Raw genomic sequence first — 27,201 nt, forward strand, 5'->3', positions numbered from 1 at the left:
AAAAAGCAATCAGATGGCGATCATGTGAGCTATACAACAGGAGCTGGCAGAGCGCCGAGCCAAAAATGCTAGTATCAAACGAAAACTAGAAGGTAACAACGAAGAGGGCGAAGGGGAGCAACCACGTCCCAGTAAAACCCAAGTTACCTCTCAACCACAACGCACCGAAACCCTACATAACTTGTGTTCACGGGTATATCTATATTCAGTAGGAACAAAATACATTTCAAACTTATTAAATAGATATTTATGAATGTTTTGATACTAGTTTAATAATAATTGATACGATAAATTCAATAAACAACAAATTTTAATATGATGAACTTTCTTTTAAATAACTCTAACACAATCTTAAAAAAATATTTTAAATTTAATTTAATCTTATCAAATTGGTTTGTAATGTCAAATTTGTATTCATTTATATATTAAAAATTTACTCTATCTCTATTCAATATAAAACACTAAATTTTACTATGTTGTGTTACATTTTTTATTTAAATAATAAAATTGAGTTTAAGATATATGAATAAAAACAAGATATGTTATCTTTTTAACTTAATTGGTTTGACTTTATTTATATCAATTGAGAAGATGTAGTGAAAGATAGGATTTAATAATTTTTTTTTCGTTTTATTATAAAATATTTTGTTCCATTTCATCATTTATTTCATTTCACTTCGCATCGCATATCTGAACAAGATAACATTTAATAAACACGCATTAATAAAATGAGAGGGAGATAATAATATTTTCATAAGAAAAATTATAATATCATTCTATTTTTTAATGTAATTTAACGTGAGTCATTAATTATCTTAAAAAAATAATAATGATACATTTCAATGGTCTACATTAAATTATATAATAAAATAAAAATAAAAATAAAAAAATGGAATCATAACATTATTATATTTTTATATTATATATATATATATATATATATATATATATATATATATATATATATATATATATATATATATATATATATATATATATATATATATATATATATATATATATATATATGAATGAGAATCACAGATTTTTTAAGAAGATCACATACATCCTTTTCTCATACTATTAATGCAATTTTATAACTAAGAATTGAATTTAAGATTATGAATTAAAATAATTAATTTCTATATCATGTGTTATACATTTTTTCTTTTTATTTCGCAACTTACGAATTCTGTTCGTGGTCATCAGATTAAGACCCACGACACTTTTTTCCATTTATTTATATACGCGGATTTGAAACACAACATATGGACAAAAGATTTTCCAACAACGTTTTTTCATTGAAAGCAAGTCAAAGTCGAATTTCGCATGTATAAACATAAGTACTCACTTCCCACGTGGACCGTGCCACGTGACATAAACGTATATGAAGCCTGCACTGGTAAGGAAGCTCTTCTCACACGCACTGTTTCGAAACTGATACTGACGCAAACGTAAGCATTCAGTAGTGAGTTTCCGACGACAATGGCGAAAACCCTGAAACCCTAATCCTAAAACCCCTTCTAACAAATTCTACCGTCCTCTTCACGAGCCATGGACTTCGATCACCAATTAACGGAGCTTTCCGCTTCTTCGCCATGCATTCCCTCTGGCGAGGACTTCCATTTCTACTACAAATTCACGGAGTTCCGACGCCCGATAGAAGAAATCGCGCGGAGGACACAGTCGATGCTCAACAGAATTGGTTCCGCGGAGAATATTTGGGGCAGAGGCTCGGTATTTCCCGCTGACGTGGACGACGCGTACGAGTGGCTTGTGACTGCGAACGACGACGTTTTCGAGCTGGTTGATGAGTTGGTGGACGAGTTGCGGAGGATTATGAAGGAGGAGGGAGTGGATTTTGAGAACGACTTGGAGGAGAAGACGAAAGTGCCGTTCCATATACCGACGATCAAGAAGCCTCAGTATGCGTATAATATTGTTGTTGATAACGCAAACCAGCCTTTTGAGCATGTTTTGTTGGAGAAGAGTGAAGATGGTCAGCGGTTTATTCATCCACTGGTTCGTTCATTGCATCGAATTTAAATTATTTTGCCTCTGTCATAGTTTTAGTACTTTTGCTGTTTTGCAATTCGAAAATAATTATGGATTTGAGCTTAATTAATGTTTAAATTGGAAATGGAAATATGGGTCTGGTTCAAATTAGCTACGGGGTTATGAATTATTATTAAAATGGTTTCTCTCGTATTTGATGGTTAAAAGAATGGACTCAAAGGTGCGCAGGCCGTTGTGTTTATCTGTGATGTTATTTCACGATATGCTATTAGTGCTTGAATGTTTGATGAGTCTAGGTCGCCCATGTTAAGAACCGTGGTGTGAAAGTTACAGTGTCACTACCTTTCGATTGAACCATTTTCTTTTTGGTTGTAAACGCGGTTTTAAACTTGTGATAAGTACTTCATATCACATAAGTATAGGTGCTGACAAATAAAAAATACCTAAAAGTAAGTACTTATACATAATAAATGATCGGAGGTAAAAAAATTGAAGCTAAAGGCACAACACATAATGGTGAAACACCTGTACTCAGTGGAGTTTGGTATTAAAAAGAAAGGAACAGCCTAGAGACACCGAGACAGAACAGAGATCAGAACACCCAAGGAGGATTGTTGAGATCAACAGGCTTGCTGGGAATTAACAAAATTGGCTGGCAAACATTGGAAATGCTGCTGGAGAATGGGCGCAGTTGTGGTTTGTCTAGACTCAGCATCACGCGATGATGCAAAAGAAAGCTTTTATTTTTTTCATTAACCACTGTGAAGGGTGGAAATCTCCAGATTCCCCGCCTCCCTCCTTATGAAAAAACGCCTGTAAATGTTTTTTGTTACATGGACAGAACAAGTTTCTGAACCAAAATTGCTCCCCCAAAAAAACAGCCCCAAATGTTTTTTTTTTATTCCTTTTTAGGGTTGTGTCACTGTTTGTGTGGCAATGGCAGTTTCCACCACAATTATGGCTGTGAGAACCTTGTTAATCTTCTTCTGTAGCAGTCCACCAGTCCACAACACGCCATCTCTTTAGTGCTGCTATTGTACGATGTTAAGTGTTTCTGTTTTTTGACAATGATTTGGTTATTTTTTTGAGTTCTGCATACACCATGTAGTAAAATAACCAATGACAGAAGAAGCTCTTGTTTTAGCTAGAATATCGGGCATCACATTTGAGAATGACATTAGTTTGATTCGACTGCTCCCCTTTCATTGTAATGCTCGAAATAACCTTCTCAACTGAGAGGAGATAACTATGCCACTTGAATGGGGTATTCTTAGGAAGAGTGTCGTAATTGAGATTTTGCCTAGTATTAGAAAAGGGCGTTAAGGACTGTAATTCATAAATCATAATGTGGATTGTAAGATCCTACCAAAAATTATAAAAAAATATTTTTAAAAAATAAATATAAGGATATAGTTAACTATTTAAGTACTACACCTAATAATACCATGCACTAAAATTGAAGAAAGATATTTATTATTTATTAACACATCAATTTATTATATATTTGATATTGATTATGGAGTGAGAAAAAAAGGTAACAGGGAACGTAACATTGAATAGCTGTCTGCAATTTGTAACCCTAAATAAATTTATATTATACTATGTATATATACTGAAAAATAAAGAATAATACCTAAAGTTAAATAATATTCATAGTGAATAATCGAACATATAACAAAGAGATGGGTTTTGAACTTGTTGGTGAGGAGTCAATGGACGACATCTAGAACTAGGCAAAAACATAATCAAGTTAGACAAAGGAGTAGTGAGGAGCATAAGTTGCTTTATAGTGGAAGAGGCTATAGTAGCTAGGTTAAAATAAACACAACGGAGAGTGACTAAGAATGAATACAAAATTCATAGGATTTATTGAACTGGACTCTTGATATTTTCTTGTAGTGTCCACTCTAGCTATTGTTGGTTGTGAAGTGCAATTGCTTTGCCCTCAATAGCTAGGTGTGATTTGATTTCCCTTGGAGGAGTGTTGGGGTCAATGTGAATGTGGTGTTACCACACATGATTAATAACGTCCAAATTTAGATGAAGCCCCTAAAGCAGCTTAACTTGTGGCTTAAAAGACTTAAAGAAAATTGAAAACCGGTGGTTGAGCAATTCTTATGGATAGAGAGATGAATTTAGGGATCGCAAGTTCTAAATTATCGGTTGTGTATTTTTTGATGTCAAATCTAACGAGAGAGAAGGGTCATTGCAGTCTTGTGAAGGGAAGAAAGCTTTTAAGGGGCTTAAGTTCCACAAAAATGTCTTTTCTCACATTTTGGTCACAAAACCCAACTTTAGAAACTCATGAAAGCTCATTGGTTCTCCCTTAACAATTCTAACATCAATCCCATTGCTCAAATTAGTTTTGTGTTGGTTAAGTTAGATTGAAAACCAAATTCTAAGATAGTATCAAAGTGTATCTTAGATCCATTATTGGGTCACTTGCATTTGCTGCATTTCATGCTAGAAGTCCCACGCATGAGGGGGAGTGTTGAAAAGCCACTTCAATTGTGATCACCCATACCTTATTTGTTGCTATTTTGGGGATTGCCATAATTGCAACCTCAAGGGTGGTGGTTTAGTTTTACATCAACTAGTGATATGACTAAAATATAGTATATAATGATGTGCAAGCCTCATCGTATAGGCAAGTTTTGTAGGGTTGAATTAGATCTAGACCTAAATTCTAAGATGGTGCTAATCAATTTGTACTAGGGGATCAATCTTGGAGTTGTAGGTACTTGTAATTGATGCAAATCGAGTTGAGGAATGCAATGGTGGGTTGAATGTGGAGGGAAGATGGGAAAATATGCATAAGACATTGGAATCTTTGAGTCAGAATCAAGATAACAAAGAGGCAGTACGATAATTGGCAACTATGATGGAACAAGAGATACAACAAATGTCTTAGAAAATAGACTTTAATGCAAATTCAATCTCACAAGATTAGCTTGTAAGTGGAGATTTGCACTCACTTATATACTATACTTTGATCATTTCTCTAGTCAATATGAGATCGTCAACACATCTTCTCACTTCAAGGATTTAACATCTTTAGTGTAGGACTAGATATTTGTTGGTGATTTGATAGCGAGTGACACTATATTCCTAACAAACCATGATAAGGTGGGTGCTGATATAATTTTAGAAAATGGACTTTAAATTTAAATCAATCTCACAAAACTTGCATGTAAGGTGAGGAGCGCACTTACTTATATATTATAATTTAGCCATATTTTTAGTCAATGTGGAATCTCCAAAAGAATGGATATGTAGAGGTGGTGGAGTTTGGAAAAATTTAAGGAGGTACAGTATGGAGCAACACATTTTCTTGCATATCAATTGACATGTAAGGTGAGGAGCGCACTTACTTATATATTATAATTTAGGCATATTTTTAGTCAATGTGGAATCTCCAATAGAATGGATATGCAGAGGTGGTGGAGTTTGGAAAATTTTTATGAGGTACATTATGGAGCAACACAATTTTCTAGCATATCAATTGGGATCAGAGCTAGTTGCCTATGATTTGAAAACAGTAACCTACAAAAGAGTGACCAAGAAGGCTAGTGAAGTGTAATAGACCGTAGTCGCCTAGATTTAGGCTGCCAAGGGTAGTTACTATGGTAGAGACGTGGATATTATAGGGTGTCTATGCCCCACATTTCTTAATTTTGGAGTAATGCTCTTTTGCTTAAAAATCAACTCATAAATCGTGTAGAAAGCTTCTCATTCAACCATTTTATTACATTTCCATATCTTCTGATACAGAGCCACCCATGTTTTTTTTCTCTCTTTACTTTTATTAGGTCAATTAGATTTGTACCCAATTTGTGTGACAATCTTAATAATATATATAATTCTTTTTAATCTATTATTTCTTAATTATGTTCTGTAATAATTAAATCATGTTTCAGGAGAAATTCTCTGTGTTGGATTTTGTTGATAAAGAAAATATTGAGGATCTTGTGCCAATAAAGCCTCTGTCAATAGAATGCACCCCTTTCAAGCTTGTAGAGGAAGTCAAAGGATTGAAGGAGTTGGCTGCTACGCTGTCTGCAGTTAATGAATTTGCGGTATACCATAAATGCTGTTCATTATATTTTACTATAAAGCTTCCTTCATTTGTACTACTAGATTCTTGTTTTTGTGGCTTCATTGTACATTTCTTTTAAAGCTTGTTCATTATTCATTAGCCAAACCATGTTATAACAACAAATTATTGTCTATAATATGTACAGCTGCAATGGTTCATAATTTATAGTTTGTGCATTCATTTAAATCTTGTTATTAAGCTGCACAAATGTTAGTACATGTCTTGGTATTTGGATATTTATTCCTTTGTTTTGTTTTTGTTCCAATTTCAATTATGTTGTGTATTGAACAGTTCCTTACAGGCAATAACAAAATCAACACCCTTGACATGCGTTGGATATCTGTATGTAAATTGTACTAATAGTTGTGATCTTCCTCGTGCAGTATCACTAGTTTGATTATTATTTACTGTGTGTACCTTCCCTTCTTTTTCAGGGATGTTCTTTGTGCTTAGTATATGTTAATGACAGCAGTATATCAAAGTTAATTGTCCTTTCCTCTAACTGCTATTGAAGTTGTTTGTTTTTGATATTACGTTGAGTAGTAGTCATTGTTGTGGTGATGCTCAATAAATTGCATGTATTAGCTGTATCACTTGAACATTGCATGTAAGGAAATAGATTATTTTATTGATAATAATCACTTCAATTACATTCTCATCATCTCTATTTGTAATAATCAAATCCTTTAAAAGAAGGAGATAATAAATGTTTAAATGAATAGAAAGATTCTAAAGGTATTTTTTCCTAATCACTTTGGATATATTGAGAATATTTTTATCCTAATAATATGCTATTAGCAACACTCCTTCTCAAGTTAGTAATGAATATGAATCATTCTAGACTTGTTTACAAGATCATGAAATTTGTCTTAAGGAAGCTTTTAGTGAAAATGTCCACTATTTGAAGTCGTGTTGGGACATGCGTTGTAACCCCATGACTCCTGTAAAGATTATCTTTGATGAAGTACCTATCAATTTGAATATATTTGGTCCTATCATGTTTTTGCTGGATTATGGACAATGCTCATAGCGATCTTGTTATAACAGTACAATTTTATAAAGATGTCAATCTTCATTTAAGGTTATCTAGTATGGTTTTCATCTCTAGTCCTTCACATACACCCTTAGCTAGGGTTTGAAATTTATCTTTCACACTAGAACGAGATGCTTTATCTTGTGTTTTGCTTCTTCAGTTTACCATGCTTTCTCCAAGAAACATACAATACTTAGAGATAGATATTCTATTAGCAACATAATTTGCATAATCTGAATCAATATATATCTTGAAGTCAATTTTTCCTTTTTCTCAACAACCCCTCTCCTAGGCTTGACTTTGAGTATCGAAGAATTCTTGTCAATTGCTTGCATCATGCTTAAACTAGCTTACCATACTAATTGCATCAGCAATATCTAATATCGTGTGGGACAAATAAACAAGTTTTCTGTTAGAATAAATGACCTTTAATGGGGTTTATTATTAGGTGCTTTGTACTTTGTGTTGATACTAGTTCCTAGAAATGTCTTCTAGAATCCTCTTATGTTCATTGTATTTGATGTATATGAAGATATTATAAATATGAAAGTCTTGAGAGGGTTTTAAGAACTCTCTCATATTCACTCTAAATCTCTGTTCTCATTTCAGTATCTGGTATTGAGTGTTTTCTACATGAAAACTCTCTTCACTTCCAAAATTATGATTTTGTTCAATAGGTACTCTTGAAGTTCTACATCCTAGTTTACCGGTTCCTCTGAGGAGATAAAGTACATATTTTCTTTGAAAGATGAATATCCCCCTTTTGGAATAAGCAACCTTTATCCCAAGGAAATAGTTGAGTTTTCCCAAGTTTTTCATTTCAAATGGGTTGCTAGTTTTTCCTTTAAAGCTAATTTCTTTGTTTCTTCATCTCTTATAATCATATACTAGAAGTGTAGTGAGCAAGGTTGTTAAACTCAAAAGTTTACGTAATCTCATGGGAGCCGGGTAAACTCGAATTCTAAACTTCTAAGAGTTTACTTTAGATAAAAAAAACTTAAAATATTTATAAATAATATAATAATTTATTATTATTATTATTATTAGTTTATCATATTATATATTTTTAAATAATTTTTATATTTTCCCAACTATTTTTTAACATTGAATTTAATTAATATACATATCATATTTAATATTTAATATCTATATTTAATATAATACAAAAGTCACCGAACTTATTTAATATAACACAAAAGTGACTGAACTTTGAAATCTAAAGATTTGAGGCCTAAAAGGCCTAGTAGAAACCCTAAACCTTGGCTAACTTAAACTTCATCTTCCATGACTCCCACCCTCACCAGCACCGTTGCAAAGACAACACAGGAAGTTCGTAGACCAGAAACGCCACCACGACATCGAACCCAAGACAAACGCGAGCACCCACGATGGCGACCACACACAAACACAATGGCAACCAACAACTTGTGACCATGGAGAACATGAACATGAATCCTAACACAAGTAAAAATGGATTCATTTTGGAATTAAAGGAAAAACCTTCTTAACTCGCCAACTCGGTTGCAGGCTCACGAGTTCAACTGAGTTCACAACGAGTCTGTCGAGTTTGCTCCAAAAACAAGTTTGCTTCCGAGTTAACTCGCCCAGGGTGAGTGGAAACGTAAACTCGGATGAGTTAACGAGTTAACTTGTGAGTTTGATAACCATGGTAGTGAGTTATGAATAAAGTATGATCTTCTTGGCTTTGGTTGTATCTTAAGGAAACCATTACTTTCATAAATCTCCTAATCCATGCTCTTAAAGATGACTTAAAACTATATAAAGACTTAATTAGGAGGCATACCTTATTCCTTCCACTTGTTAAATGCTAGAGGAATTTATGAAGAAAAAAAAAATTCTTCACATTCAACCAGTCTAAGTGTCAACCAAAATGAGTTACCAGAGTAAGAATAACTCAAACTCTATTCATCTTTGTTATAGAAGAAAATGTCTCCTCATAATCAATTCCATAAATTTGAGTGTATTCCTTTGCATCCAATCCAGCCTTATATTACGTGCCTTATATTTTTTCATTGAAAATATCCATTTGCCTCCTACAGTCCTTTTGTCTTTTAGTTGGTCAACAATTTCCCATGTTGAGTTTCTTTATATTGCATTCTTCTCCTCTCCTGTCTTGAATCCAATGTTTACTTTTCACGTCTTCTTAGATTGGGGTAGGAATTTTTGTGGCATCAATGGCAACATAAAGCTTTAGTGTTTATTGGAAAGATTTTTAGTGCAAACATATTGAGAAATAGGATAATTAACGCAATCTTTTTCCCTTTCTCAATGAAATGTGCAAATTCTTTATAATGCTTACCTCCTCATTGTTATCTTTAGGGATCCTTACCACCTCTTCTTGTTTTGGAGTCAAAGTGTGTTGTTTCGTTTTTTTTTTTTTTATATTTTTTGCCAAAGAATTTGTCTTCTTCATTGCGGTTTGGTTTGATTCCATTTGTGGTGGCTTCATCACTTGGATCTTGAGTATTGTGCAAAGAAAGCTATGGTAATGACAGGAAGAAAAGCTCCTCCACATCAAGTGATTTCTCCCCTTGAAGTGGAATGTTGACAAAAATATATTTTGTTTCATGAAAGGTGAGATCCATGGTGATGAAGACATGACAACTCTTAGGATGATAACATTTGTACCCCTTTTTATTAGAAGAATAATCAATTAACCAATGAATATACATTTAAAGCTCCAGAATCTAGTTTATTGTGTTTAGGATTATGAGAGTTAGCAAAAACAACACATACAAAGACTCGATAAGATGGACTTGACACTAGGGGAGTGGAAGGAACAAATGACAATAAAAACTCAATAGGATTAATGCAATTTAAGACACAAGTGGATAACCTATTGATGGGTATGTGGAAGTTAACACAACTTCCCCCTTGTAGTTTTGAGGAACAAACATCTAGAAAGGAGGGTTCTAACTACTTGTAGAATGTGACGATTCTTCTTTTCTACAACCCCATTTTTTTGTTGAGTTAACTCATAATAGTTTATGAACTATACCATTATGATACAAATTTGGAGAATTTATGATTCACATATTCAATACCATGATCATACTTAATTCTTTTGATGTTTTTTTCTAAATTGATTTTGGAACAAAAAAATGTAACAAAGATTAAAAAATCTCAAATTTTATTTTCATAATGTATGTCCATGTGTTACAAGTACGATCATTAATAAAAATGACAAACTGGTTTGATCCAAAAAATAAATTCTAAAACAGGTCCCTGAATATTAGAGTGAATTAAGTCAAATGAGTAATTACTTATTTTACCGGAGATGGTATAGGAAGCATGGTGATGCTTTGACCATTGACAAGTATCACATTTGAAAGACTCAATAGACTCTTTTGTAAGCAAACGAGAGAACAAGGATTTGATAGGGTTGAATGAGGGATGTCCAAGTCTTCTATTTTGAAGCCATATTTGGAAACTTGCCCATGTTTCTAATGTAGGTTCAAGCTTATGACTTTTATTTTGTTTTGGCGTTTGGATGCCAACTTATACAACTTACTTTGTTCCTTGGCAATTAAAATTGTCTTCTTCATGGCAAGGTCTTGGAATATGCAATAAAAAGAGAAAAGAAGTTACTAAAATATTCAAATCTTTTGTAAGTTTTTGTATAGAAATAAGACTATTAGTCAGTTGTGGGACATAGAAAAGATCTTTTAATACAATAGATGATCCTAAAGTTATATTATCGAATCTGCATATGGGTACACTCACCATTTTTGAGAATAATAAGTTGTTCTCCTATCATTTTGACATACAAATTAAAGAGCTTAAGAAATGGAGTCATGTGATTGTTCTTGAATCTCCCAAAACCTTGAGACCAAGGGCCAATAATATTTAATGCACTCTTACCTTTCATGGATAGGTTATGCAATCTAGAGGATTTGGTCATTTGATTCAATCATTGTTCTCAAATGATCAAGTTCTTGTTTATAAGCTTTCATACTAAACTTTGAAAAAGAAATCCCCAAATGAAGACATAACTAAGAGAACCCATTTGGCAAAAGAAAAAGAAATTCTAGATCGACTCAAATCAGAGCCAAATGAGATGTCACAACCTCTTGGAATGGGCTCAGGAGGTCCTGCCAACCCTGTTTGTGATAGTCTACACACGTTGACATTGGTGTTGGCATGTGGCAGTGTGTGGCAATTCTCTTGACAAGGAAACTTTCGGCATTGTGATAGTTGGAGTGGTACACTGTTTTGGTATACCACTAAGCTCAACGAAGGTGGCAAACAACAACAGGGCTCCCAAGATCGGGAGCTTTGATGCCAATTGGACTATGTAAGAAAATAAAAAAAATATTTTTGTTGATAACAATCACTCCAATTACATTCTCATCATCTCTATTTGTAATAATTAAATCCTTTAAAATAAGGAAATAATGGTATGTTGAAATGAAGAGGAAGATTCTAAGATTTTCTCTTAATCACTGCAGAGATATTGAGAATATTTTTATTGCAATAAGTTACTGTTTACCGCAATGTATCAGTTGCTTGTTTTTGTCTTGGAATGTGTACAAACCTTCAAAGCAAGCAAGTCTTAAGCTAGTCTTTCAAGCTTACTAACATATGCCATATTTGGAAAATATAATCTACCTTTTCCTTTTTTCTGATGTTTACCTTATGGCAGATGTTGGGTTGTAAGGTTAAGTTAGTGTGTGCTCAAGCTGTATAACCTATATGACTATTTTTTTTCTGCTTTCATTTATGTTTCCCTCCTTGTGATTTATTTGTTTTGGTTAAGCTGTTTTTTTTTCGAAAATCATGTTTTGATCTTCTTTTTATCTATATTGCAATTTGTTATTGCATTCTGAACACCGTTTTGTTTTTAATGCATTCAATTTAATTATAGTCTGTATTCTTCCTGTAGGATACTTCTCTTGTTCGTTTGTTTCATTATATTCTTTTGATTTTTTTTATCTTGACTTGGAATGTTAAGGTGGATTTGGAACATAATCATTATCGGTCTTTCCAAGGTTTGACTTGCTTAATGCAAATCTCAACCAGGACTGAAGATTTTGTTATAGACACTTTGAAGGTTCGTAATAACGTTGGGCCATACCTGAGGGAAGTCTTCAAGGACCCTACCAAGAAGAAGGTCAAATGCACGTGACTGATGTTTCTTTAATTCATCCAACTTGCTTCTTTTGTTGACTTTATTTATGGTTAAAATAGGTCCTGCATGGAGCAGATCGTGATATTTTGTGGCTGCAACGGGATTTTGGCATTTATGTCTGTAACATGTTTGATACTGGCCAGGTTTGTTTGTTCTAAGGATGTTCAGTATTGAAATTACTTGAAAGAAGATTCTTATTTTGTTAATTCATTTGAAACCGTACATCAACTTCTATATATAGAGAACTCAAACTCAAAAGTAATAGTTACAAGAGATCTCTAGAATCTTCTACTTCTAGTGATACATTTAATATCCTACCAACAACTTTTAATATTGCATTTAATATCCAACTAACAACAAAATTATTTTTCTTGTTTAGTTAAGGAAATGAAATTGTATGTTGAGTTATATAATTGTTGCCGCATATTTTCTTATATTAAATAATTTCTCTAGCTATTTGATGCTGGCTCTGCATGTATGGGGCATTTAAGAAATATTTGCAGAAGTAATTTTACTTGGTGAATTTGGCATGTAAACAGTTGCTTTGCAAACTGTTAGAAGTGGGCTTTAAAGCCTAACTCAACCCCACAAAACCGGCTTGTAAGGTTAGATTTGCACCTCACTTATATATTGTGAATTAACCTTATCTCTAGTCGATGTGGGACTTCCAATATATAAGTCCCACATCGACTAGAGATAAGGCCAATGCACAATATATAAGTGGGTGTCATCCTCACCTTACAAGCCGGTTTTGTGGGGTTGAGTTAGGCCTTAAACTTCACTTCTAACATGGTATTATCAGAGCCAAGTTAGAGCTTATCCTAGCGAACTTTCTTGGACATTCTGTTCCACCCGATATCGGGCCGCTAACGGACCATCCACTAATTCCTTGTCCCACGCACGAGATAAATATACCTCGGAGTGAGGGGGTGTGTTGGAAGTCCCACATCGACTAGAGATAAGGCCAATTCACAATATATGAGTGAGGTGCAAACCTCACCTTATAAGCCGATTTTGTGGAGTTGAGTTAGACTTAAAACTCACTTCTAACACAAACCATCCTAAAAGCGGAAGTTGTTAAGTGAAAGCACTTCAATTGTTTTTTTATTTCTTGAAATTGTCATCCCAACAAGGTTAGCTTCATTAATAATACTTGCGAATTGTGTTTAATGTTGGATGAGTTTGTTTCCTTAGAGTAATAAGATGATTGTTTTGCTGTGTCCTTGGAGAAAAAAACTGGAAATAAGCCCTGCCTTGAGATCTATGTCTGCTTTGCTTTTGTTTAGCTTTTTTCTTGCTTGTATGATCAAATGGCTGAGTTTCTGCACCTCATTATAGAGTTTCTTTTGAAATGGCAGTTTAATGAATGTTCTGAGACATGCATCTATATGTGTTGATCTATTCTTTGACATCATGAAATGACAAATCAAACTTTCGAGTTTTATTGCTTCTGATCATCCCTGTCATAACCCAAGTTCATTGGTCGTATGGTGGGAATTCATTCTATAATGTTCTCTTCTTTTTGTCAAACAGGACTAATGAATCTTTTAATTTTGTTGCTCAGGCTTCTAGAGTGTTAAAGTTGGAGAGATACAGTTTGCAACATCTTTTGCAACACTTCTGTGGGGTTACTGCAAACAAGGAGTATGTTGTCTTTACTTTTTGGAATTAACCTTTTTAAGTGTCTTACTTAACTCTTAACACAAGCTGTATAATTTCCTGTGGAATAAATATTCCTTTTATTCTTACCAACACTCTAGAAGGTTGACTAGTCAACTCCTTGCAGATACCAGAATGCAGATTGGAGATTACGCCCTCTTCCTGATGTGATGCTGAGGTGCAACCATGTTTTAAACTTATCACATTGTTGATTCTTCCCATGGTTTAGGTTTTTGCTGGTTTTTATGTGTATTTGTTTAATTTATTATCCAATAATAAACAAATGGTATGTGATCCAGGTTTCGGGGGACACAGGTCTAATAAGTTATCTTGTTCTCTGTACTCAGTTGGGGTTTATCTGTAGTTGACGTTAGACCGAGAGTTTGGCATTTATATGATCACTTTGACATATGTTTCATAATGAAGCTTTTAGTCACTAGTTACTACCCACAAAACTCAAGGATTCAGTGAGCCTATTGACTCAGACAAGAGCACCAATGAGCTAACTGTTGAGCTTTCTTTTTTTAAAAGATGCGACTAGAAGTGTCATGCACATGGGAATCACTTCCTAGAAACTTTCCCAATGAATTTTCCTTAGAAATACCTGGATGCTTAGTAACAAGGGAATAATGGGATGTGGAAAACGTGTATTAAGATTATAAATATATTAAATGGACAAGGGAGATATTTAGAATTATGTAATCATAAAGGGATAAAACTCATTGTCCATACTATGAAATTATGGGAAAGGCGATTGAACGTAGATAAATAGAAAAGACTTTGATTATAGAGAATAACCAGGACAAAATCGGCGGTTCAACCTGCACAGGCTGTTCCATCTAGAGTAGAGTGTCACAAAATGAATGTTAGAGGAAAATTCAAACTGGATTTTAAAAACTCAAGCCGGTAAATGAATCTTGGCTATTGGAAGTATATCAATCGACAACTAAAGCAGATATATTTTATTGATGTTTACTTTTTCTAATTTAATATAAACCTGCTCATTTGACTAAACTTAACTCACTGGTTAACCCCGTATCTTGTCTGATTTAATAACTGGTCTGCTTTTTAAAAAACTCGTATTGAGTGTTAGTTGTCAAGAGAAGTGTTGTGGAAGTCTTTGGAAAGGGAACTTGTTTGCGTGACTTGTGTACAAGACTTGTATAGATGTGGTAACTACTAGTGTGAGAGCTCTTTGAGGCGAGACTATGGACTTTACTATAAGGATGTTGTTAGGATATAATCAACCGTTACATATCTTAGAATTAGGATGATTGATTCCTAATTATTAGGTGTCTTTATTGTAATTGATTCTATTCAGTAATATAAATACATATTGTGTGGTCTGCATTAGACACACAATACATTCAGAGCATATACAATTCTATAGATGTATTTTCTATTGGGGTTTAATCTTGAGTTTTAACTTCAATGTTTTGGTTGTGCTTAACAATGATATATATGAAAGATTATCCCTAAATGCATCACTTATGCCGATGGTATAGCTTTGAATTTGATTGAGGATTCAAGGGAAAGGGTTAGGTTTAGGCTTGCATTTTGGAGACATATTAGAAACAAAGGCTTTTACTCGAGTGGTTAAGAATAAGACAGAGTACATGCATTGCAAATATAGCAAGAAATAAGAGGAAAATAGCTTGGGATGTAAATCTTGGAGATTAAGAATGATGGGAAATTTAATGAAATCAAACACAGGATACAAGCTGAGTGTTTAAAATGGAGAAAGGCATCCAAGGTTATTTGTGACCATTGAAAAGAGACAAATCAAGAAGGCATATGATGAATTTCATGTGTTTAGACCACATTGAAGCTATTTAATTTATAGGGAAAAGAACATAATTATAGAACATTTAGTTACCCTATATTATGCTAGTAACATAACTATTCTCCATGGTTACCTTTTTTGCTGCAGGTTTTCCTCCTGTGGTTGATCCCTTGATGATCCCTTTTGTTGTTGTCATGACAGATTGTGTTGGAGGTTTCTCCATTAAGCATGACAACCCTCCGAGTCTCTTTTCCTTTGACACTTCCGCTAGAGGAGACGTTTTCTCTCCCTAAGATTTCTGTCTTGGTTAGGTCATATTCATGGTTCAGACCATGTAAAAATTTAAAGATTCTTCCTCTTTCAACAACTTCAACATGCGGGGCAGCATGTGTTTTTGTTATCTTCAAATGTTGGTACTGATCTAGTTTTATCCACAGCCCATTCAAAGTTTCGTGATATTTTGATTGAGAGAGAACCTTGTTTGGTATCAAACACCTTGCTTTAAATGTCATATCAGACAGCAAAATCTTTTTCCAAAAGGTGTTATTTAAGTCACCCCAAATTTCTTTAGCAGAAGAATAAAGCATATAATTTTGAATTATCTTGGGAACCCTTGAATGCCACATTCAAGTCATGATAAGTGAATCTTCATTAGCGCAAATCTCAAAATTAGGTTCATTTAACCTCGGTCCTCCACCATCAATTTGGTATGATCTTGAGTCAAGATTCTTGACCATCCTTTTAGAATCCTCTGAATGTTCCTGCTCTACTGCAAATAATTTTTGCGTCAACTTGGTAAGAGTCCACTACATTTGGATCCATAGGAGTAAATTTAGTCTCAGCCATTGAGAAAATAAAAAAGCAAACTGCTAACAGAAAAAGGAGTGAACTTAGGGGATCTCTGCAAGCCTATATGTGGTGGCAGTGATGATCGGTGGGTGTGGTTGGAATAGGGTGCTTGGGCTGCATCTGCTGACACTGATGTGGCGTGTGATGTTTTTTAGGGTGACACAACTACCAACATTTTGATCTCTAGTGCCTTTTTATCCTACCGCTGTCTTCAAGGATGGTGGCTGCGACAACAATAGAGAGCCTAAGATTTGGAGCTTTGATACCAACTTGAATAATGAGAGGGAATAAAGAAATATTTTAGTAAATATAATCATGCTAATTACATTCTCAACCTCTATTTGTGACAATCATATTCTCTTTAAAAAAGAAATATAAAAAAAGGAAGTGAAATCTGAATGAATATGTAGATTATAGAGATATTTTCCTAATTACTGGGAGATAGTAGGATATTTTTATCCTAATAATTCCCTATTTACAACACTATCTGTAGTTTTTCTGCTAATCATGATTGACTTGTATATTTACAACACCATCTATGTGTGAAAATATTAATTTGATTAGTCCAAGGTCTTATCTCATATTGACTTGTATATTAAGCTTGTGATTTTTATAACTACAATCTAATGAACTATTTTTCTGATTATAGATATGGCAGAGAGGATACACACTATCTGCTCTATATATATGATTTAATGAGGATCAAATTGTTTACATTGTCTAAGGAGTCTGAAGGTTGTGATAATCCTCTACTGGAGGTAAGTTGATACCAACCAACTATTTGACCATGTAATCTATCAATTAGTTTATTTGATTATTAGATGCTCCTTTTTCCCTTGGTCTATTTGGTCCAAACTATTTTAACTTTCAAGCTTACTTAAACTAACTAGTCATTATTTCAATCATAGATAGTTGAAAAGCAAGCATTAAAGGGGAATTATCCAAGCTAAACTAGTCAATATTTCAATCTTAGATAGTTGGAAAGAGAGCATTAAAAAGGAATAATCTGAATATTATTGCTTGGTTAGGAATACAGTCATGAATCTACTTATATAGGTTGTTGATATTCAATAATAGAACTCTGAGTAATTAAAGACACTCCATCTCTGTTCTAAATAAGTGCTAATTGGTAGAAAAATATCCGGTCGTAAATTAACTTCATATTTACAAGACTCTTGCTCGGTGAATGAATGTTCGTCATTCCCACCTTGCTAATCATTCAGTGGACAGACCTTAGTTAACATGACTGCCATTTGATGTCTAGTGGGAACATATACACTTCTTATCAACTAGTATTGTCAAAAAACAGCCATGGAGGTGCCATGGCGGGATTTGGTGGCAGATTTTTTGTTGGACAGTTGTTCCATTAGGTGTCGTAAAATAGTGGCTCAGAATGGCACTGGCAGAAATCATTATACCCCACGCACATAGTTGGAAAGAAGAAGAGGTAGCATTGGGTAGCATGACCCAACCTGACCTTAGGCATTTAAACCCTAGTTTTCTTCTCTAATGCTTTCCATTATGGGTTGACAAAATTGTAGTAGATAGTATCAAGTTTAAAACATTTGTCTAGCTTAAATTGTGAGTCATGTTAGTTAGGAAAACATATTCGTCTCTATTTGTCTAGTTCACTCAAATATTTGGTTTGTTAGCTTTGTTGATGACTACTTTGGGTGTTCTTGGATTTGGTTAATGAAGAATTGATCAAAAGTGTTTTCTATGATTGACACTTTTTCTAATGAAATCAAAAACACGATTTGATATATTCATTCATGTTTTACATAGTGACAAACTGTGTCCTCACTACTAAACAAAATGGAGTAGCCAACACAAAAAGAAACATCTTATTGAAACTACTTGATGCTTCTTCCTCACAATCATCTTCGTCTCTATTTTTGGGGGAATGCTATCCTAACATGTTAACATCAATTTGGTTCCCGTCTTTGTCTTTTCTCTCACTCCTCTGTATAAAGTCTTACTCTAAGTTCCTTTGCCATTTAGACGACCTGTGTCATGTTTTTGTATGACAAAGGAATTAGCATCAAATGTTACAAAACAATTTAAAGAGCTAGTTAATTGGTTTGAAGAGACTAAATTGTAAGGACAATTGGAATGTACAAGACAATTAAGATTGTATCCATGGGAATTTTTGGAAAATAGATAAATGAGAATGAAGATCTATTACTGGAAATATGACCAGGGACACCTGAGTCAAGTATCCATTGTTGAAAAACAGTTAGTGCCAAAGAAGATTCTACTTGATAGTTGAATTTTTTCAGATTTAAGCCTCAAATACACTTGGCACTCATCATCTGAAAATTTGGACAGTTCTTTGCATCTTGCTTTATTGCTTTTCCATGTGACAAGAGTCTCTCCCAAATACATGCAATAGCCTGAAATTGATGATAACTGCATAGTCAACATCTGTCTAAGGCTTTCATGGTCAAACTTCTACCTTTTTTAATGACAGGCCTCTCCATAATGTGAATTTCAAGTACTGGAGAGTTTTATCAACAGCTTGCCCAGTAGATTTGCCCTTTGGTTCATTATGAGTTGGCTTACAACACTTACAAATGCTAGCTCTGGTTGAGTCTCTGTCAAAATATCTCAATTTCCGTACCAATAGCTGATTTTGCAATCAATCTGACCCCTAACTAGTGCTAATTATAGTAGTATTCTTTCCAAAATTAATCACTTATTAACAACATAGATCTTTAATCAAAACGAAAAACAACACTACAGAATGGCTGACTTAATAAATCTTATCTTTCAGCCTTTTAACCAGAATTCCATTCACTTACAGGTTTACAAGCGCAGTTATGATATCTGCATGCAGTTATATGAGAAGGACCTGCTTACAGAAAACTCGTACCTTCATTTATATGGGTTTGTTACTTTTTCTCAATTGTCAATCTTTAATTACTTCAGCATTCCTTATTAGTAGCAAGTTTTTCAAACTACAATTCTGCCACTTCTATGTGAAGTGAATTTTTGAAGTATTTTTGTTGAATTTATTACTGTTTTCTATGAAGGTTGCGAGGGGCTGGTTTTAATGCTCAACAGCTTGCTGTTGTTTCAGTAAGTTTCTCTTTGATCTAGGGATATATAGTATTGAGTATATTGAGTATTGATCTAGAGAAAATTGAGTATCCTCCTATTTTTTGTAATTAATGTAATTAGCCTATGTACATATACTTCATGGTGTCATTCAAATACACTGTTTCAGCACAATATGACCCCTATTCTTCTGTCTTTACACAAACTAGAAATGTTAGCATGTTTTTCTCTTGAAAACGGTTTCTTCTGTTGATATTGTAAGACCCCTGAAATGTATGTTATATAAATATAGAACATGGTTGAAATGTAATGTTTTTATTTTATCATTATTCATGAATGGGAACCCAACTTTAGGGTTAGGGTTTAAGGGAGTTCCTTGACCCTTTGTATTCTGCCCCTTTGTACTCATACCGTAGTAAAATTGTAACGGTGTAAGAAAACATTCAGTATTTTACTTCATTAAATTTCTTCAAGTTGGTATCAAGAGCTAGAACATCTTCTCTAGTTCATCTTCATTGTCTGTCATCGCCACCATTGTCCTCCGTCGTTCTTCCAACGTTTGCCGTCGCCATTCGCCGTCGGTGGCGTATCTCCTCCGGCGAAGTCAGGGTAAGGTGCACCTTGAGGAGCGCAAGCCATCCTTGGTGCCCCCCGCCTCTGAATCCGCCACCACACATGTTGTCTTCTTCCAGCGTGCTTCATGAGCGTATTCTCCACGTGTCGCCTTTCCAATGCTGAAATGTACTATATTGCCATCGTTTGTCTTCCCGGAGCCTCCTGGATGTGTTTTTGTCCTTGTCCTTTTGTTTCAGTGGTTGTAGCTTCACCTAGGGTTTTCACTCAAGTTAGGGTTTTTTGGAATCCTAGGGTTTTCCTCTCAAGCTAAGGTTCTTTGGAATGGCTTCTACTATTGGAATGACTTCTCTCTACTTGCTACTCCTACCATTACAACTGCAAAATTGAACTGAAAAATTACTTATCTTGGTCCGCTTTTGTGGAGTTATGGTTTCTTGGTCAAGGATATCATAATCATCTTGAACAAGATGTCTCCCGTGTTTTAGATGAAGAAAAACCCTAGTGGCAAAAACTAGATTTTTAGTTATGTGCTATTTTATCGCAATTTGTTGAGCAAGAGGTCTTAGACATTTTGAGACCTTATTTCTTTAAGTCAATTAACAAGTTGTCGGTGAAAGAATGCTCTAAACTAATGTTGTCAAAATCGGGATCTAGATTGCAAACTCGCATGATCCTGCGAGTTTTGGCCCCCTAAGCGAGCTGATGCAGATGTCAGATTGGAAGCTTGCTGGATCGGAGTGATATTTTGAGTTTGATTGTCAGATCGAAGGATCGTTCCCGAGTCTATCTTGCATCGATCCTCCCTGTGCGATGTTTTAGTGTTCTGAGAGTTGTGATGGGGTGGCTAGGTCTGATGGCTTTCCCATCTAATATTAAAATGACCTGCTCCATGAGTTACTAAAGTTGATCTAGCCCAACTCAAAACTCAATGCTTTTTCCCCCTTTAAATAGGTCAACTTTTGCACCTCAATAGAAGACTTACCAATGAAAATACACACGAACTTCACTCACGTCACAGTTCGCGCAAAACAATTTTTGCTCTTGTCTCGTCACAGACGCACTCTGTCGCTGTCGCCGCCCTTGTCGATGTCGTCGCCGCCCTAGGTGTCATCTTCTGCACCCTCACATCATTTTTTTCTTCTACCACTGTTCTGCACACTGCTTTTCTGCTCCGTTTTTCCCCCTTGCATTGCTTGCATTTATTTCCTGTTTGAAGAAAAAAAAGGCATCAAGTGGAAGAGGGAGTGGAGTTGGACTGAGGACAGATCCTGCATGGAGTCATTGTATTTTTGTTGATGGGAAAGCAAGAAACTTGAAATGTAAATATTGTGAGAAGGTATTGACGAGTGGAATTTATCGACTCAAGCATCATTTAGTAGGAACTTCAAAGGATGTTGGAGCATGTATTGTAATTTCAGAAAATGTTAAAAAATAATGTTGGGTGTGGTTTCTTTGTTGTAGCAAGCAAAATCTGATTAAAAGATCAATATTCAAAGAATTTGAAGGGAATGGTGGCATGAGTGAATCAAAATCTGCTAGAAAAAGACCAAGTGAAGAAGGTACTGATGAGTCATCAAATATTTTTAAAAGAAGGAATACTCAAACTACTATCAATTCCATCTTTAAAAAAAGTGAGAGAGAGGATGCCTGTCAAGAAATTGCTTTATTTTTCTACAACATGCAATTCCAATTAATGTGGCAAAGAGTGAAAAGTTTACGAGGATGCTTGAGTTGGTTGCAAAACATTTGGCTGGATTTTAGCCACCATCCTACGATGAGATCATGGTGACATAGGTTGAAAAGACTAATCTGATTTCGGAGGACCTATTGATGATTTGGAGGTTCGTCCAATTGTTGATAATGATGAAGGTCCTAAAGGAGAGAACATTGATGAAAATGAAGATGATGTGGAGGACAATGATGATTATCCTACTTTTTTGTATGAAAGCATTCCTTGGATAGTTTGTATTAAACATTGAACAATTTATTAGATGTTTTATGCTTGACCATACTTATGAAACTATTTTAATTGTTATGAACTCATTTTATGAATTATGTATGAGTTGGTTTTATCATTTATATTATTTTAAATGATGCACCTATTTACGAATATAATTTTTTTTCTACTCATAACTCTTACGAGTCAAATTACGATCCTTGAGTTACGAGTTTTCATTCCCCTTCCGATCCCCTCACAATCTTCAAGTTTGACAACATTGCTCTGAACTTTTGTCTGGCTTGACATCTCAATGAAATATGTTAAATAGTTAGTCATAATATCTAACAATATCTTATGTTGACCACATTTATGTGTATTATTTGCCATATATCCTTGTATTATTCTTCATTATAAAATATATTACCCTATGTGTATTTTACACAAGGGAGATTAACCCTATACCTAGTTTTCACTATATTCAACATGGTATCTAGAGCTTAGGTTATCTGGTTGTTTTTTTTTTTCTTTTTTCGTCGTTGTTGCTGCTAGAGCCGCCACCGTAACCCGAGCTCTCGCAAACGCCATTGTCATTGGAGTTACAGTTCAGACCGATGACCACATCGTTCTGCTCGTCTTGGCTAGGCACCCAATGTGTCGTTCAAATTGCCGCAATCGGAGTCCTCACGCCCTCTCACTCGCTGTTTGAAGTTTCACCCAGCAACAGCTTTCCGCCGCCAGTGGCGATGCGTGATTGGCCTTCTCCGGTTGTAATCACCCTCCCTCTTTCTGGATATGACCTTGTTGATCTGATCAGAGCTCTTTGGTTTTTTTAGGGTTTTTCTCTCTTCCTCCATGGCTTTGTCCGTGGCCTCTTCCGATATTTCTTCTTCTACCACCAATTTGTGAATGTGCATTTGTCTATTAATAAGTTATATGACACTAATTATTCGATTTGGGCGTCAAACATTAAACTTTAGCTTAAGAGTTAGAGGTATGTTGATCATCTTACTCAGAGTGTGACTACTATTGTTGCTAGTGAAGTTTCCCGTGGGATGAATATTGATGCTTAGTTATGCATCATTCTCAAGTCTACCATTCAGTCTTCTTTAAAACAAAGGTTTCGTGCCTACAAAACGTGTTTTGAAGTTTGGGAACAGGAAAAATTATTATACACCAATGGCACTCGACGTCTTTATGGTTTATGTCACGATCTTCTCACTGTTTTTTCTCCTTGAAGTGATGGCGCAATGGCTGAATATTTGGGTAAAATTCATGCTCTTCTTCATGACTTTAATTAGTTATTACCTACAGCCTCTACTCCTGCCTAAGAACTAGAGCAACGGTTAAAGTTCTTTATGTTGTTGGTATTACATGGACTTGTTGATGAATATTGCCATGTCCGCAATCAAGTTTTGGGTTCCCCTGTTGTGTCCAGTTTTACTTCAACTTGTTCCACCCTTTTGCATGTGCCAAGTAAACACATCATTGAGATACCTACTTTCGTTGATGATTCCTCTGCTTTGGCATCTTAACGTGATGATTGCAATCGCTCTTGCGAGCCAAGAAAAGGGCATCACAAGTGTGATCATTGTCACAAGCTAGGCTACAAGATTGATAGGTGTTATGGTCGTCCCCCTCAATCTGCCGTAGTTGTCCAAACTGATCCTTCCTCACAATCATCTACTGTGGATCCTACTTCATATGATATCGCAGGCAAATAATGCTATTTTTAATGAATTTCTCAAAATGGTACGAGGATTGTGAGTACTCTAGGACCAAACTTGGCACATATTATTTGTATGCTCCAGTTTCACTCTCAGGGGGAGTTTAAAAATAGGCATTATTTAAAGAACTGTTTTTGGTTGTACCTATCTGTACCTAGGGTCTAGAGGTGCCTTTATTTTTTCTATCCTTTGTCTTACTGTATCCCTTCAGATTGATCTAGCAGGTTCTATATATAAATGTAAGAACCTAAGAGAGTCTTGTACAAACTCTGAAATATATTCTCTTTTTATTTTTCTCAAGTACTTTGTGTAGTAATATTGTTTAAATGGAGCATATATTTCTTGAGCAGTCTTTGCCTTGTGAGTTAACTTTTATTAGGGTAAAGTTAGTTCCAAAGTCCAGATTCTAAGATATTGCTGCTTCTGTGTCAGATTACTGTATGAATCACAACCATTATATTTCATATGCACTGCATGTCTCACAGGGGCTCTGGGAATGGCGTGATGGTCTTGCACGTGCAGATGATGAGGGGCCTGGTTATGTATTGCCAAATAGAATTATTCTTGAAATTGGTAAATGAAATTTATGTAGACTTCTCTATTGTCTTCTGTTTAATAAGTAGTACTTTTGCACAGCAAACAACAATTCAGTTTTTGTTTTCCCATTTCAAAGCTAAGCAGATGCCTGTCATTATAAGCAATTTACGGAGAATAGTAGGAAGGTCAAAGCTCCCATATGTTGAGCGCAGCCTTGATGTTATTGTTAACATTGTCAGACATTCTATGCAAAACGCTGTTGCCTTTGAAGAGGCTGCACTACGTTTGAAGGAAGAACGTGCAGCAAGTGTAAGTAGTATGTTGATTGGTTGAAACCTTGCTGAATGATGCAAGAATTTTCTGTAGCATGTCTGGTTGGTAATTAATAGTGATTTGCATTGTTTTGAATAAATCTGAACGTTCTATTCTTGGTAATTTATCCTTTGCCCTTATTCTTAATTATTAAGTGATCAAGATGAACTGGAATAATGTGACTTGCCACATCAAGCTGTATGCTGCTGACTGTTATCTTACTGTAGCACAAAAATAGTACCAATAAGAAAATGTAAATTGTTAGACTCAGGAGATTGCATACACAAATAGGGATAATTTTATTGATAATAATTCTGAGCAAAACCAGAATTAACGAACAATTCCATAAATACAGGCCTAAGCCCTAACTGAGTTCTCTTAAGCACACTTTCAAATTCATAAACAACCTGCCTCATAACTGTCTGGCATAAAGATATCAATAACTGCCTCATAATTTAAACAGTAAAGACACTCTTCTGACATTAAATAATAATTGATTCATGTAGAAACAACCATCTATTGTCACATATGAAAGCAGAATTGCCTCGTACATATATTGTAGCCGCCTTCACCATCCTCAACCTATATAAGACACCCTAACTGTTTAGTGGCTTGCCAGCTTCCAAAGTAGTATTTTATGACTTTATTATTTGGTTTTAATTACTGGTTTTTTACATGTTGATAAATTGTATATGATCATGATACAGTTGTCAAATGTGGTACCCGTTAAGGATGTAACTGTACCTCAGACACCAAACTTAAAGGTTGGATGCGCAGCAACGGAAAGCATTGGAGTTGAAAATGACACCTGTATTGATATCTCGGAGAATTGTATGTTTTCTTCTGTCCTGGAGGAGGAATGTTTTCAGCATGAAGATAAAGATGGACAAGGAAAAGTTATATCGAATTGTCTCACTTCAGATTTTCTAAGTGCCAGTCCCACTATTCCAGAGAAGCCTCAAGATGCTGCAAACGTTATTGCACTCTCTACAGCTAAGGTTGTAAAAGAGAATATCCAACCTCTTCAATGCTATTCTAACATGGATAAAACTAAACTAAAGTGAAAAAGAGCTATTTCAATGTCTTTCCAATCAATCTAATCCTCGCTAATTGATCGACAGGGCAATGGAGAGGTGCTAAAACTGCCTACTGGAGCTATTGATGCGCCACTTCTGGGCTATTCAATGTCAGAATGGAAGGCCGGTCCTAATAAAAAGGTGAGCTTGTCACAAATATTTCAAAGGATATCTGTTACGATAAGGTTGTGATGCTTTTCCTTTTTGGCTGTAATTTTCAATTTTAGCATTCTTGAAAGTACTTATGTTTGAGAAATGATTATTATTACTACTACTATTTTTGAAAAACAACAAATAGCCAAGCCACGATTCTTTTTACTGCTAAATAAACTAATTTAAACGTGTACAGTGTATTTTGGTGAGCCTTATACTCAATTATTTAATGATGCATGCATGGTTACAGTACCTTCTAAATGTATATTTCGACCACTATTTCTGTACAACTTTTTTCAAGTCTGCTTTTTGGGTTGGTTCTCAGGTCAAGCTAGAACAGATTAAACCGTCGGACAATCTTCCATCCCTTTTTGCTTTGGACAATAGTAAGAAGTCAAAACTAGTTGTAGCATCTGAAAAATCAGACCCACAGAAGAAACCTGTTTCAGGTTCAGTTTCTTCCTCCTCCCCCGTTGGGGTTGTAACGGTAATGTCTGATTCAGACTCGGAGGATACACTGCAGCTAAAGAACTCCAACAACCACCCAGGAAAAAATTCTCTTGTGCCCAGGAAAAGAAGATAAAAGATGAGTCAAGGTCTCAGTCTGAATTGTTATGACATTGTTTTCAGAAACAACTTAACTAGAGAGGAGCTGGAGACAACGGAAGAAGAATCCAGTGGCTTTTTGGCAGCTTTCTTTTGATGTTGGAGTGGCAAGGAGACAAGTTTTTGTTTGAAAAGACAAAGAAAATGCATTTTGCCAGAGCCAACGTCACTCAGTAGCAAATTCAAAACTTCAACCCTAAAGCATGGGGAAGAAGCAGTGATTTTTTGACAAAGTAATTGCTGCAGGTAGATGTTGGGTCTTTTCAGCTTCTGGGATGGAAGGGCAGCATTTGGTTGCATCCTTATCTTCCATTTACAGAGAAAAACTAATGTTGCCATCATCAGTATCTTTGAATAGTAATTGAAAAATATGAAAAACAGATTATTTCGTTTTGCAGTTCAAATTTAGATAGATATAACATTTTCTTGTACAGAAAACAAGTTATTAAAATACAGACGCTTTTCATGTATTTTTGTTAACCAAAAGAAAATGTATTAAAACTTGAAGTTGCTTTCATAAAAGATGAATTAAAACTATTTTCACAAAAATAAATATAAATTTAATTTATAAGAATCGTCCGTATTGTAATCTTCTTTTGAACGCACTTCAAAATAGAATATAATTTATCATACTAC

The 27,201-nt window shown here is 34.9% G+C and overlaps 1 protein-coding gene and 1 pseudogene across 1 annotated transcript; one reads left to right on the top strand and one right to left on the bottom strand.

Moving 5' to 3' along the window:
• Positions 1-1,326: 1,326 nt before the first annotated feature.
• Positions 1,327-27,035, top strand: LOC114184609 (protein RRP6-like 2). Its single transcript, XM_028071930.2, has 14 exons — positions 1,327-2,022; positions 5,934-6,092; positions 12,118-12,276; positions 12,354-12,437; positions 13,859-13,938; positions 14,081-14,131; positions 17,235-17,343; positions 19,389-19,471; positions 19,618-19,663; positions 24,367-24,454; positions 24,555-24,727; positions 25,438-25,728; positions 25,852-25,947; positions 26,285-27,035. The coding sequence occupies exons 1-14, from the start codon at positions 1,555-1,557 to the stop codon at positions 26,540-26,542; spliced, it is 2,145 nt and encodes a 714-aa protein (XP_027927731.1). The 5' UTR covers positions 1,327-1,554; the 3' UTR covers positions 26,543-27,035.
• LOC146888848 (uncharacterized) lies at positions 15,388-16,582 on the bottom strand (annotated as a pseudogene).
• Positions 27,036-27,201: the final 166 nt, after the last annotated feature.

The sequence above is a fragment of the Vigna unguiculata genome, chromosome 1 (genome assembly GCF_037176805.1).
Source record: "Vigna unguiculata cultivar grain cowpea cultivar isolate G323 ecotype 2 chromosome 1, ASM3717680v1, whole genome shotgun sequence".
NCBI classification, from domain to species: Eukaryota; Viridiplantae; Streptophyta; class Magnoliopsida; order Fabales; family Fabaceae; genus Vigna; species Vigna unguiculata.

What these genes read in the sequence shown, in the direction of transcription:
- LOC114184609 (XM_028071930.2), top strand. Translation starts at nt 1,555, where the DNA reads ATGGACTTCGATCACCAATTAACGGAGCTTTCCGCTTCTTCGCCATGC. An exon ending in CTTCCTGATGTGATGCTGAG is followed by an intron (nt 14,132 to 17,234) that starts GTGCAACCATGT and finishes TTCTGATTATAG; the next exon opens with ATATGGCAGAGAGGATACAC. An exon ending in AACAGCTTGCTGTTGTTTCA is followed by an intron (nt 19,664 to 24,366) that starts GTAAGTTTCTCT and finishes CATGTCTCACAG; the next exon opens with GGGCTCTGGGAATGGCGTGA.